At 39.6% G+C, this 12,534-nt stretch overlaps 1 protein-coding gene across 2 annotated transcripts in view; it reads left to right on the top strand.

Moving 5' to 3' along the window:
- The window catches only part of TGFB2 (transforming growth factor beta 2), a gene marked incomplete at both ends in the record, with an annotated part of 80,192 nt that extends 68,694 nt beyond the window's left edge, over positions 1–11,498 (top strand). For both annotated transcript variants that reach the window (XM_079698406.1, XM_079698405.1), the window contains 5 exons: positions 4,686–4,818; positions 4,942–5,052; positions 6,581–6,758; positions 8,117–8,270; positions 11,340–11,498. In XM_079698406.1, coding sequence (XP_079554532.1) covers positions 4,686–4,818; positions 4,942–5,052; positions 6,581–6,758; positions 8,117–8,270; positions 11,340–11,498 — 735 coding nt within the window. The remainder of the gene's footprint in view (positions 1–4,685; positions 4,819–4,941; positions 5,053–6,580; positions 6,759–8,116; positions 8,271–11,339) is intronic.
- Positions 11,499–12,534: the final 1,036 nt, after the last annotated feature.

Here is a 12,534-nt window from a genome sequence, read left to right as displayed (position 1 = left end):
TTTATACCTTCATGAATTTGCCTATTCTAGTTATCTCATATAAGGGAAATTGTACAATATTTGTCCTTTTGTGTCTGGCTTATTTTACTTGGCATAAAGTTTTCAAGATTCATCCATGCTGTAATATGTCAGCATTTCATTACTTTTCATGGCTGAATAATATTCTATTGCATGTATATACTCCATTTTGTTTATCCATATATCTGTTGATGGACACTTGGGTTGTTTTCGTCATTCAACTATTGTGATTAATGCTGCTATGAACATTGGTGTACAAGTATCTGTTTGAGTCCCTATTTTCGATTCTTTTAGGTATATACCTAGCAGTAGAATTGCTAGATCATATGGTAATTTCATGTTTACCTTTTTTGAGGACCCACCAAACTGTTTTTCAAAAAAAAATTTTTTTTAAGCAACTTGTCTTTATGAAGACTTTCTAAGGCATTCAGCTTGGTTCTCACAGAAGCAACAGCTCTCTTTACGTTTGGTCCTATATTTCATCAGTTTCTAGACCATCTAATTAACTTGTATAATTACAATATTATGGATTCCCTGGTGGTCCAGTGGTTAAGACTCCACACTTCCAATGTGGGGGGGTGCGGGTTTGATCCCTGGTTGGGGAACTAAGATCCCGCATGTTGCGTGGTCAAAAAAATACAATATCAAGTCCAACAATCATAAACAGGTTTAGAAACATATACAATTGATACTTGCTAAGCACGCAACTCAACTGCTATGACCAGAAGTCCTTGGAACATACTAGAGAGTAGCTTTCCAGCAATAAGCCCCAGGGTGCTCTGGGCATCAGCCAATACCTATTACAGAACAAATGGAGAATATTGGTTAATCTGTCCAGTCAAATGGAGGCCAGTTAAGAGAGCTTTTACCATTCAATTAAATTACCTTTGTCATGATAAGATATATAAAGGAATTTAGAAATGACTGTGGCTCTAGAAAAAAAAAAAAAAAACAGCTGCACATCCAGGACTGTTAAAATTCAATACACTTGTTGGGAGACTGGAAAAAGGTCCACAGCAAAGGCTAAAATAGAATGGGAAGTTGACCGAGGTGGTCATTTTTGTATCAACTCTTGAATTTAAGAAAGTTCTAATCGATAAGAGCCGTAGGTTAATTTTCTTCCCTTACAGCTTCACCTAGAGTGGGTGATAAATGGAAGATAAACAAAGAATAGGGAGATTGTGCCTATTCTTAGAAGGAAAATACATTCAGGTTAAGATTCAAGACTTGAGGATATGGGGAGGCGGAAGGGTAAGCTGTGACAAAGCGAGAGAGTGGCATGGACATATATACACTACCAAATGTAAAATAGATAGCTAGTGGGAAGCAGCCGCATAGCACAGGGAGATCAGCTCAGTGGTTTGTGACCACCTAGAGGGGTGGGATAGGGAGGGTGGGAGGGAGGGAGACGCAAGAGGGAAGAGATATGGGAACATATGTATATGTATAACTGATTCACTTTGTTATAAAGCAGAAACTAACACACCATTGTAGAGCAATTATACTCCAATAAAGATGTTAAAAAAAAAAAGACTTTGGGATGTGATTAGAAGGTTTTTAGCCAGTTCTGAAATGAAATCACCAAGCTGTAGGAGGAGTACTTTTATACAGCATCATCCATCCTTGTTGGCGACCCAAATGATTAAAGGTTTGGGAAATTGCCCCTCTAAATATGGGCTAAAGGAACTGGGTTTATTTAGCTTAGAGAGGGAGACTGAGCATGCTGAGGGGGACTTAATAATAGTCTCCAAGAATATGAGGGATATTCTATGAGTGATGGAAAGCAGCTGTTTCCTGTTTCCACTGAGGGCTGGTTAAGAAAGAATAGAGTTAAATTGCAACAAGTGGGTTTAAGAACTACTTGGCCATAAAGTTCAAGACAACAAACCCACAAGACCAAAGTCACTTCTCTGTTTCAGAATTATGTAGCTCACTAGCTATCTTTCTTGGGTGGGTTCAACTGGCCTGTTCTTGAACTAGTAAAAAGATATGGAGGACCTTTCCCCTGTGTGAGAGTATGAAGTTGTCCAGTGTCAGAACTTACCAGTGTTCTGTGACTGAGGAAGCACTTATCTTCTAAGGAGATTTAAAAAGAAAAGAAATTCAGAATCTCTTTGCTCCCCCTTCATCTGCTTTTAAAGCCAGATAATCTAGATTTACTTCTTCTGTATGAGATGAAAAATTTCCATAGATTTGCCAGTGTGTGTTTTTTTCTGCCCACTTGGTCAATGTGGTCATGGCTTTAAAAATAAAGTTCTGTGTTTTTAGTGAGATTGTGCATACACATACATGTGTATACATACATGTATATAGGCATGTGTGTATATATGGTGTCTTAAGATATGAGATATATACACATATATCTCATAGATATTGTAGATATTTGCTATATGATATAGATATATATTTATCATATGTAATTAATTCAACAATGAAAGCAATGTTTCATTCTAGACAGTGTGTCTGTGTGTGTTAGGGATATGAAGATGAATAAGATATACACCATGCTAATTAGGAACAAAGCAAATAAATACACAAAGCATTATGAAATAATGCATCATTATAGAAAGTCAGGTAGGGGAAGAAATTTAAAGACAGAAAAGTGAGTTTGGGGAATGTTACTAGCCTTTAGTCAACGAGGCAGATGGAAATGCCTGAAACTTCGTCTCAACTATTGTTTCACCATTGTTATCCTGTGTTAGGTGAATTTTACTGTTTATTCTGAATTGGATAAAGGGGTGTCTTATTTGCCCAACTAGGAGTGTTTTCAAGGCAAGGTTTCATTTCCAGAGGATTGACTGCTGTCAGGTTATATCTGGAAAATTATAGGTTTTTATCAGCATTAACTGCGTATGTGTTCCACATGGGATATTTTCAACTTGTACCAACATTTACTCTAAGCTTATTAGAAATGTTTGCCTCTGTCGTTGAGTGTTCTCTGGCATCTGGGAAGGGGTGGGGTGGACCATAATCCAGCCTGACTCCCACAACTCTTTTGGTCTTCAAAAATCCAGCATTGAAGGAGGAAAAATGACCTGGGGTTGCTTTAAATCACTCATTCACTGTGAAGCTTTGGGCAAGTTACTTAACCTCTCTGAGTCTCACTTTCCTTCATCTACCTGAAAAGAATGTTTTCAGGACTAAATTAAATGCAATAGTATGCTCCAAGCTCAGAGCTCATGTGCCCAGCCCTTAAGTCATTGACTCACAAAGGGCATCTCTTGCCTATGGTAACATCATGATTGCCCCAAGATTCTCTTCCCTCGTGGGCTTTGCTGGACCTTAGGGGCAGGTTTGTAGAGTAGGGTTGGTTTAAAATTCATGAGGGCACCCGAAGTCCAATTGTATGATTTTTCCCCCTTTCCTATACTTAATCCAGAAAAAAAAAAAAAAGTCCACTATAATGCCAGATGTTCCAGGAAGCGTTTGTTGTCAAACTACTTGAAACAAATTATGTGCACACATGGAAGGAAAGTGCATTGTAAAATCAGCAGGGAGATTATGCTTTTTTTTTTTTTTTACAAGGTTTAAAGGAGAATAAATCAGTCTTCTAGATATGCAGGTAGTCATTTAATAGACATTGATTAAATCGAGTGCTGTGCTTTGAAATGATATCAAATAGAAGACATGATCCTTGCCCTGGGAGGGTTTATGAACTTGTTGGAGAGGCCAAACATGTATATATGAAATGACCACAGAATGGTTAGACTCAATCTCAGGAAAGGAAGTATAAAACAACAGGGCTTGAGCCCGTAAGTACTGAGGAAAGGCAGGATACAGGTTTGGTTAGGGATTTAATATAGTTCTTGGAGACTTAGGGTCATGGTTTGATGTGTTCATAAAAGAGTATCATTTAAAGACAGACAGAATTTAAAAAAAAAAAACCCAACCTAAAATGTTCACTTCCTATAGAAACCTAAGAACATACTGCAGTTACCCTTAACTTACTTGAAATAAATGCATCCTTCTAAATTCTCAGCGTTCAGGCTGATTTCCTTTCAAACTCTCCCTCCACACTGTGCCAGACGGCTCCTGCCCAAATTTGTTCTTTGTCTGCGGGATATGGAATATCTTTATAAATCATAACAAGTCACAGGGAGGGTAAAAATCCCAGCTCGAGACCTACCTCAAAAGCTGAGGCGTGCCACGTATTTTAATGGCGGTGGATCTAGGAACCAAGGTTAGGACCTTTCTCTCTCTATTAGAAGAAGATTTATAATTCAGAGCCTTCTGAGGGTGAGCCTGGATCCTCTGACCTGGACCCATACTCCAGCCCCTCCCCACATCTCAGCTCCCCAAATGAAATAAGCAGGGAAGCAGGACAACAAAACCATTAACTTAATAGTGTAGAATTTATGGCTGAAATCTTGCAAAGCTTATGTCAGCAGAGGAAAATAATTACTGTCACTTTCTTTGAGACACTTGGCTTTATGGTTCCTGTCACCTTTATCATAACACACAGCTGATTTAGTAGCTCTGTTTTTCATGGCACATGGCCTGGCGTTATGTTTTTATGCATGTGGACATGCTAGTGAGATGACAATGCATGGATAGACTGGAGTGGGACTAAATTTAGATAATGAACTGGAATACTGTTAATGGTTTGTGTTTAGTCATGCTGTCAGTATGCCAGCTGAGCTTTTTTCACTTGCCCTTTCCTCCTCTAGATTCTCAAATCCAAAGATTTAACATCTCCAACCCAGCGCTACATCGACAGCAAAGTCGTGAAAACCAGAGCAGAAGGCGAATGGCTCTCCTTCGACGTCACTGATGCTGTTCACGAATGGCTCCACCATAAAGGTGACCACCGCCCTCTGTTCTCCTCCTTCGATGTTCAGTGATCCTAAGTTACTGCAAGTCGATTGCAGATTGAGGGGTATTAGATGCACAGACAAATGACCTCCTTAACTTAATGTTTTCCAGACAGGAATCTGGGATTTAAAATAAGTTTACACTGTCCCTGCTGCACCTTTGTACCATCGAATAATTACATCATCCCCAACAAAAGTGAAGAACTAGAAGCACGATTTGCAGGTAACTGAAACTGGGGCGCATGAGGTGGGGGAGGGAAGGGCCTCTGTTGATAACCTTCTGGGGGGATGAGGTCAGTTTGCATGTGAAAATGAGATGGCTGGGTGAGGCCTGGGGAGTTTCATTTGTTTGGGCAAAGATATGGTTGGGGAAAGATATATGAAGGCAGAAAGGATTGGAAGAAAGGGATTTCTTTCCAGTTTACGCTGCTTGATGCTCCGTGATGACTTGGCAGTACTAACTGACAGACTTACCAACCTTCCAGACTCTTAAATAGCCTGTTCAGCCCTTTATTCTTCACTTGAGTAAACCAACATTCCATCTATGCTAGTATTATAGAAGAAGAAGATCACATGCATTCAAGGACATCCATTGATTATCCTCCCCAAACCCCACGTCGTCGGGAAGCCACCACTGTATCTCACAGAGGACGTCCTCTCCCACCACAGCCTCTGTAACTAACCTGACCTGTACCAGAACACACCCCCTTTTCTAGCTGGTGCCCCATATTCCAAGTGGCTTCCTTATCAGACTTTCATAATAGTTTATAAACACATAACAAGGTTTTAGTTGCCCCCCTAGTCTTGCTCACCTTTTAGTGAATTAGCCAAAAGTCAAAGAGGATGAGGAGATGCCAAGGGTTCAAGTCATGTCTTATGTTAGATAACAAGTCATTGGAGGACAAGAGGTGAGAGGGGAGTCTGGACCAATTGTGGGCACAGCACTGGCTCCACACCACCAGGTTAGGGAGCTGATGGCCCTTTCCTAACTCACCCCACCTGGGACCTCCATCCATTGGCAGAAGGCTCCAGTGGGCCTTGCTCATGGAAAAATACTCCCAGCGGTCTAGAGATTTATTTCAGTCTCTAACCTAGTCATGATTCTCTAGAGTATGGAGATTAAATGCTTAAGCTGGCAGTCTCCTGAGTGTGCTTTGGGGAGCTTGAGTTTCTCCATCTCAGATGGAATCAGGAAGGTGTTGAGAATGTCATAAAATCAATGAAAAAAACCCTTTCTTCACAGCTTCCCAAAATAGCATTAGGTAAGGGTGGGTGACTTCTGTTTCACTTGAACCTCATTCACTGCAATTTAGTGTAAGTCTCAGTTTAGGTTCATCAGGGAAGTCTTTTGACTTGAGCAGTCCTAGGAAGAGAGGGGACCAGTGGGTGACACGTCCTATGGCCGTGTCATCAGTCGTTGAGGGGTTGAGCAGAGCCTACACTGAGGACTGACTAAAATAAACAGTCGAGATTGCCCTTGGACTAGTGGTCAAATACTTCTTCTGTAGTGACTTTCATAACCAACAGGCCCTGCCATGGACACTGAAATGCCTTCTGACACGAGCCCCATTTAGCCGTGTTCCTTGTCACCTGCACTAGTCCTATCCCTTGCCGTGGGGAGTGAGCCAGCTGCTGCTGCTGTGTGGTCATCACTGCTATTTGTGACAATAGACAAAGGAAAAAAAAATATGGCTGATTCTATTTGATGAAGGTGAAGCTAAATGTTTATTACCCGAATGCATTTTTTCAAGGTATTGATGGCACCTCCACATATACGAGTGGTGATCAGAAAACAATAAAGTCCACTAGGAAAAAAAACAGTGGGAAGACCCCACATCTCCTGCTAATGTTGTTACCCTCCTACAGACTTGAGTCACAACAGTCCAACCGGCGGAAGAAGCGTGCTTTGGATGCAGCCTATTGCTTTAGGTAAAGGAAATAAAAAGAAAACAAAAAGTAACTGTGTTTGTTTAACTTTTGTACTGCTTTTGCCCCCTTTTTCTTTCTTTTTTTTTTTTTTTTTTTTTTTACTAAAAATGGACTTGAACTGCAACTCATTGCATAAAACCAGGACTAGAAAAGTAGAGCCATCGTATTTCGTAACATCATCCTTTCCGGAGGTTTAAACAGTTATTTCTATGCTGTATTCATCAGTTCTTTAACAATGAATCTACTGTGAAGGGAGAAAACTAGCCCCCTGGACTTTTTTCCCAAATCCCTCCAAAGTACTATGAGGCTGAAGAAGAAAAGGAGCTGTCTGTTCCTCAGAGCAAAGTTAGGTTTATTTGAGGTGCAGGGTGGCGGGTCCCTAACTGGGGAGACTCACCACCTGTAGAAGCCTTCACTCTCCCTGCAAGGTACCCATGGTCAAACCTTCTTCACAGTAACAGTGATGAGAGAGACAGAAGAAGGATGCTATTTGTCGTGTCTTTTACTAGAGAATATGAGAAGGGAGGGTAACATAAATTTATCTCCCATTTCCACATGAATTCATGGAGGGAAAGTGTGAATGTTCTTCTGTATTTTTTCTTTTTCTTTTTTCTTTTGGCCGTGCCACAGGTGCAGCTTGAGGGGGCCTTAGTGGCTTGCGGGGATCTTAATTTCCTGACCAGGGATTGAACTCGTGCCCCCTGCATTGGGAGCACGGAGTCCTAACCACTGGACCACCAGGGAGTTCCCCTTTTCTGTGGTTTCTTAGCAAGTGTGGTAGGAGCTGTGGAGTGGTGAGGAGTCCTCACTGATAAAGTGCTCAAAGTGTCTGAGTTCACAAGAAAAATGGTGTTTTTTGGTTACCAGAACCAGTGGTTGCTCTTGATCTCTGGTTCATTCCTAGATCCAGGAACAGGAAATGAAGTAAAGGATTTCTTCTCAAAGGAAAATGCCTTAGATTGTTCTCTGTAAATACCTATTGTACTTCATCCATTTTGCATTTGAAAAGGCAATAGAGGATGGATGGCAAAACTGTGCACTGTAGGTTGGAAGGGGCTTGGTCTCCGTCTGCCACGTCTCTGCTTATATCTCATCATTTAAGGGAAGGGTTTGATTTTTGAGATCACAGATAAGCGGGTCGGGGCATAGAACTCGCAAGGGAGTCCAGCGAATCACCATCACACCTCATCATGACAGTCTCTTGAGATTGCAGTTCAACCATTAAAACCTGGCCCGTGGTATTTGCTCATACATATTTGTTGAATAAATGAACGAGTCATTTTCCTGGTTTGGGATGAGGGGCAGGGGGATTGGGGTGAAATCAGCTTCAAAATCTCCATTGCTCTTTCTTTTATCAGAAACGTGCAGGATAATTGTTGCCTACGCCCACTTTACATTGATTTCAAGAGGGATCTTGGGTGGAAATGGATACATGAGCCTAAAGGGTACAATGCCAACTTCTGTGCTGGAGCGTGCCCATATCTGTGGAGCTCAGACACTCAGCACAGTAGGGTAAGTACGGGCCTCACTTGTCTCTTCTATTCTTGGGCTGCTAATATGTACCTGCTGATAGTATTTCCACATGAATTCTAAATAGCCTGGTGCCCTTTTGTCATCACACGTAAATGGGTGCTGGAGACACCGGTTTGAATGATGAGAAAAAAATGTAATCTGTAGGTGAACTCAGAAAGTAACACTGATGAGTTTGGACAGTAGGTCTGGCCTTCCCAATTAGATTACAATCAACTTGAGGACAGTTTAATTTTTTCTTTGTTTTATATTCTTAACAGCTGTAAGCATAAATAGGTAGGATCAATATATCACTTAGTGTCATGTGCTGTTAAGATGTGCAGGGACCCAGGTCTCCAGCTAAAAAAAGGATCCGTTATCACCTTCATCAGGGACTGTCATATTTGAAAGAACATTGAGGACTTCAGTAGATGCTTTGGCAGAGGGATTCACTAGTGTATGACAGTTATAAAATCATTTAACTTCTCTGAACCTCAGTTTTCTTATCAGTAAAAAGGAATGTCTGTATTAAAAATTATTTTTGAAATAATAATGTCCAACTCAAGAGTGGATGTGAAGAACATAAAGATGATATATGTAACAGTGATTTGAAAATCAGTATCTCCCAGTCTTTTTGAATATAACCCAAAGTAAATGAGAATCTGAATATTTTATTAAGTTACTTCAATGAGGAATGAAGGCTAATTCAGAAGGCAGGTCCTAGATTGGATGCCATGGGTTCCCAGCCCAGATTAGCAAAGACTTTTTCTATGTAATAATGATATTTGTCCAAATGCGTCTTCCTGGTGCCTAGTCATGGAGGATTTTTAGAGATGGAAAGGACTTCATAAGTTATCTTGTCCCATCCTGTAGTACTATATATAAAATAAATAAACAACAAGGACCTACTGTATAGCACAGAGAACTATACTCAATATTTTGTAACAATGTATAAGGGAAAAGAATCTGAAAAAGAATATATATATATATGTATACACACACACACATAACTGAATCACTTTGCTGTATACCTGAAACTAACACAACATTGTAAATCAACTATACTTCAATAAAAATATAGAATAAAATGAAGTAATAATAAAATAAAATACAAAAAAATAATAGGCTCTCTTGTTCAAACCTTTCATTTTTTTAAAGAAATTGAAGTCTAGATCAAGTAGATGACTTGCCCAGGAGCAAACAGTTGGTGACAAACCAGAGCTTGGAACGCAGGCCTCCTTGTTTTATAACCAGGCCTTCGTTCACTTCGTCTTTAATTCCTGAAATGTGGCTACACGTTGGGGTTATGCCTCTGTAAATCTCCTTATTAAAGAAACATTAGAAAAATTGCCTTCACTGCAGGATAGGAAACTGAATCTCCTGCCAAAAAGGTCACATAATGCATTCAGCTGAACTCAAGAGTTTGGGGGATATCAATGATTTTAGATAATCTGTATTATAAAATTCCTCTTGAACTCAGCTGAAAAAATCTTGTGTTGGTGGAGCATGAAGTCTATTTATTGATAAACGCTTACATATGCTAAACTTTCAATTGACAAATACGGCTCCCTTTCCTTCAGCTGTTTTCCTGACACCCCTGGAGATTTTGGCTCTCTGGGCTGACCACGTGCTTGGCCACGTGAGGGAAGCTTGCTCATGCCTGTCCCTTTGGTCTGAGCTCTCTGGCCAGGCTGCTTCAGCTGGGCTGTGGCAACAGTAGCTGTAATGTGGGCAAGACCCAGTTGCCAAGTAGAAACATAATTCTCCTCCCTGATACACAGAGGGAGTGTGTGAAGGCTGAGACCATGCTTGTTTTTCAAGGAGAGAGGAAGAATCACTGTCATGATCACAAATATGTGGTTTGGACAGTTACCCAAAAAGCCAGAGGTAGCTTAATAAAGTAGTCAGTGTTGCTGTGCTGAACAGATCTTCTGTCTTAGGCTGAAAACATTGCAGTGAATCTCGAGGAAAAGGTCACTCGCTGTTTGATTAACACATTAATGGCATCCTTGGAAATGTCTCTTTATCATCACTGGGGAAGCTCCATACTTCCGTTGGTAGAAGTCACATACCCCTTTGATATATAGGATGGGGTTAAAGGTATAGCACTAACCATAGAACTTTCTTTTCATTCTAAGACTGACTATTCACTCCTCCAACTTAGCCACTACCATTTACCACATGGAAAGCTAAATGGAGGATTGATTATTATTATTATTTTAAGAAAAATGTAACAAAGTGAATAATTAAGAATATAGATTTCTTCTGAGGTTGTTCTTAGCATGATTGTATTTACGAAGCAATGAAAAATGAAAAGGCTTTGATCTTTCTTTTATTTTAAATGAAAATTTAGGTGACATTAAATTGGCCTGAGAAGACACTTAGCCTAGGAAGATTTCACACTGCAGACAGGTGTCTTTTGCTCTACCTAAGGGTAGATTAAAGCTCTGATGAGAGTTTTAATAAAAAATATTATTCTCCTGTTTATCCATGTATTCATTTCTTCACCTAGCATGTGACTCTTGTTTTGATTTTTGTCCAGAGAAGACTCACTAGGGCTATAAGGTTAAAAAAAGATGTGTGTAGAGTCCCTGACCTCAAGCGAACTCTTCATCTAGGTGGGGATTGAAACTACTCATGAAACAACTTCAGTTACAAAGAAGTGTAGACACAAGGCGAAATACCAAGTTTGGTATTTGGACCAAGTTTTCTGAGGGCCTGGGAAGTATGGGCAGCAAAGTAGTGATCAAAGTAAAGACTCCTTGGAAAAACTGGAAAATCTGTTGAATGAGCAATTTTGTCTAATCTGACTTTTACAGAAGTATTTGTTTACAATGTATGAGAAAAGGATTCTGTAGGAAAATGGTGAATTCAGGGATTCCTCAGGACGCCTACCCATTTGACTATAATTGGAAAATAAGTAAAGGGAAGTGTAAACCCCAAATAATCTAAATTGCCTACGTAGTGCTGTGACTGATAAGATAACCATGTGTGATGGTTCTATTAAAAAATAATGGCCTTTTTTTTTTTGGTCTATTCCTATGTTTTCTTTCTTCTCCTGTGTCCTTTCAGGTTCTCAGCTTATATAATACCATAAATCCAGAAGCATCTGCTTCCCCTTGCTGTGTGTCCCAGGATTTAGAACCGCTCACCATTCTCTACTACATCGGCAAAACACCCAAGATTGAACAGCTTTCTAATATGATCGTAAAGTCTTGCAAATGCAGCTAAGATTCTTGGAAAAGTGACAAGACGATAATCAAAGAGTGATGATGATAATGATGATGATGATGATGATGATGATAGTGACAAAGGCAATGTTTGTAACAAGACAGCACAAGAGAGCCTTGCTTCATCAGTGTTTAAAAAAAATTTGAAAAAGCGGTACTAGTTCCAACACTTCGGAAGTTTGTGTTCTGTTTGTTAAAACTGTCATCTGAAACAAACAAAAAAAAAGTTGAAGGCTTTATTCTATATTTTACCTACTCTGTAAGTGAGAGAGACAAGAAGCAAAACCTTTTTTTCTTGAGAAAAAAAAAATAAACACTGGAAGAATTTGTTAGTGTTAATTATGTGAAAGAAAAAAAAAACAGGAAAATCCCGTTAAGTGGAGTTGCTGTACATACGTTTTTATCCCACGCCTCACTTGATTTTTCTGTATTGCTATGCAATAGGCATCCTTCCCATTCTTACTTAGAGTTAACAGTGAGTTATTTATTGTGTGTTACTATATAATGAACATTTCATTGCCCTTGGAAAATAAAACAGGTGTATAAAGTGGAGACCAAATACTTTGCCAGAAACTCATGGATGGCTTAAGGAACTTGAACTCAAACGAGCCAACAAAAAAAAAGAGGTCATATTAACGGGATGAAAGATGCAAGTGACATATTATATGACTGAGCAAGTCTGCATGAAGACAAGACCCTGCAAACACATGCTCTCTACCAACTGCCGGAGGAAGCTTCTTGTAAGGTTCAAAACTGAAAAGCCTGTTAATAAAGGAAACTTTCGGTCAGAATAAGTCTGTAAGATTTTTTTTTCCTTTTTAATTGTAAATTGTTCTTTGTCAGTTTAGTCAACCAGTGAAATGTTGAAATGTTTTGATATGTACTGGTCAAACTTCAGACCTTAAAGTATTGCTGTATAGCTATGCTCTAGATTTTTCCTTCATTTCGGTGTATGTAACCATATCTATATTACTACAATAGATGGGTATAGAAGCCAGTATAATTGGAAACACATCTGCAGATCTCTTTTGCAAACA

This window comes from Hyperoodon ampullatus (assembly GCF_949752795.1).
Source record: "Hyperoodon ampullatus genome assembly, chromosome: 2".
Classification (NCBI taxonomy): Eukaryota; Metazoa; Chordata; class Mammalia; order Artiodactyla; family Ziphiidae; genus Hyperoodon; species Hyperoodon ampullatus.
The sequence above is the reverse complement of the archived record's forward strand: the minus strand, read 5'-3'. Positions and strand labels throughout refer to the sequence as shown.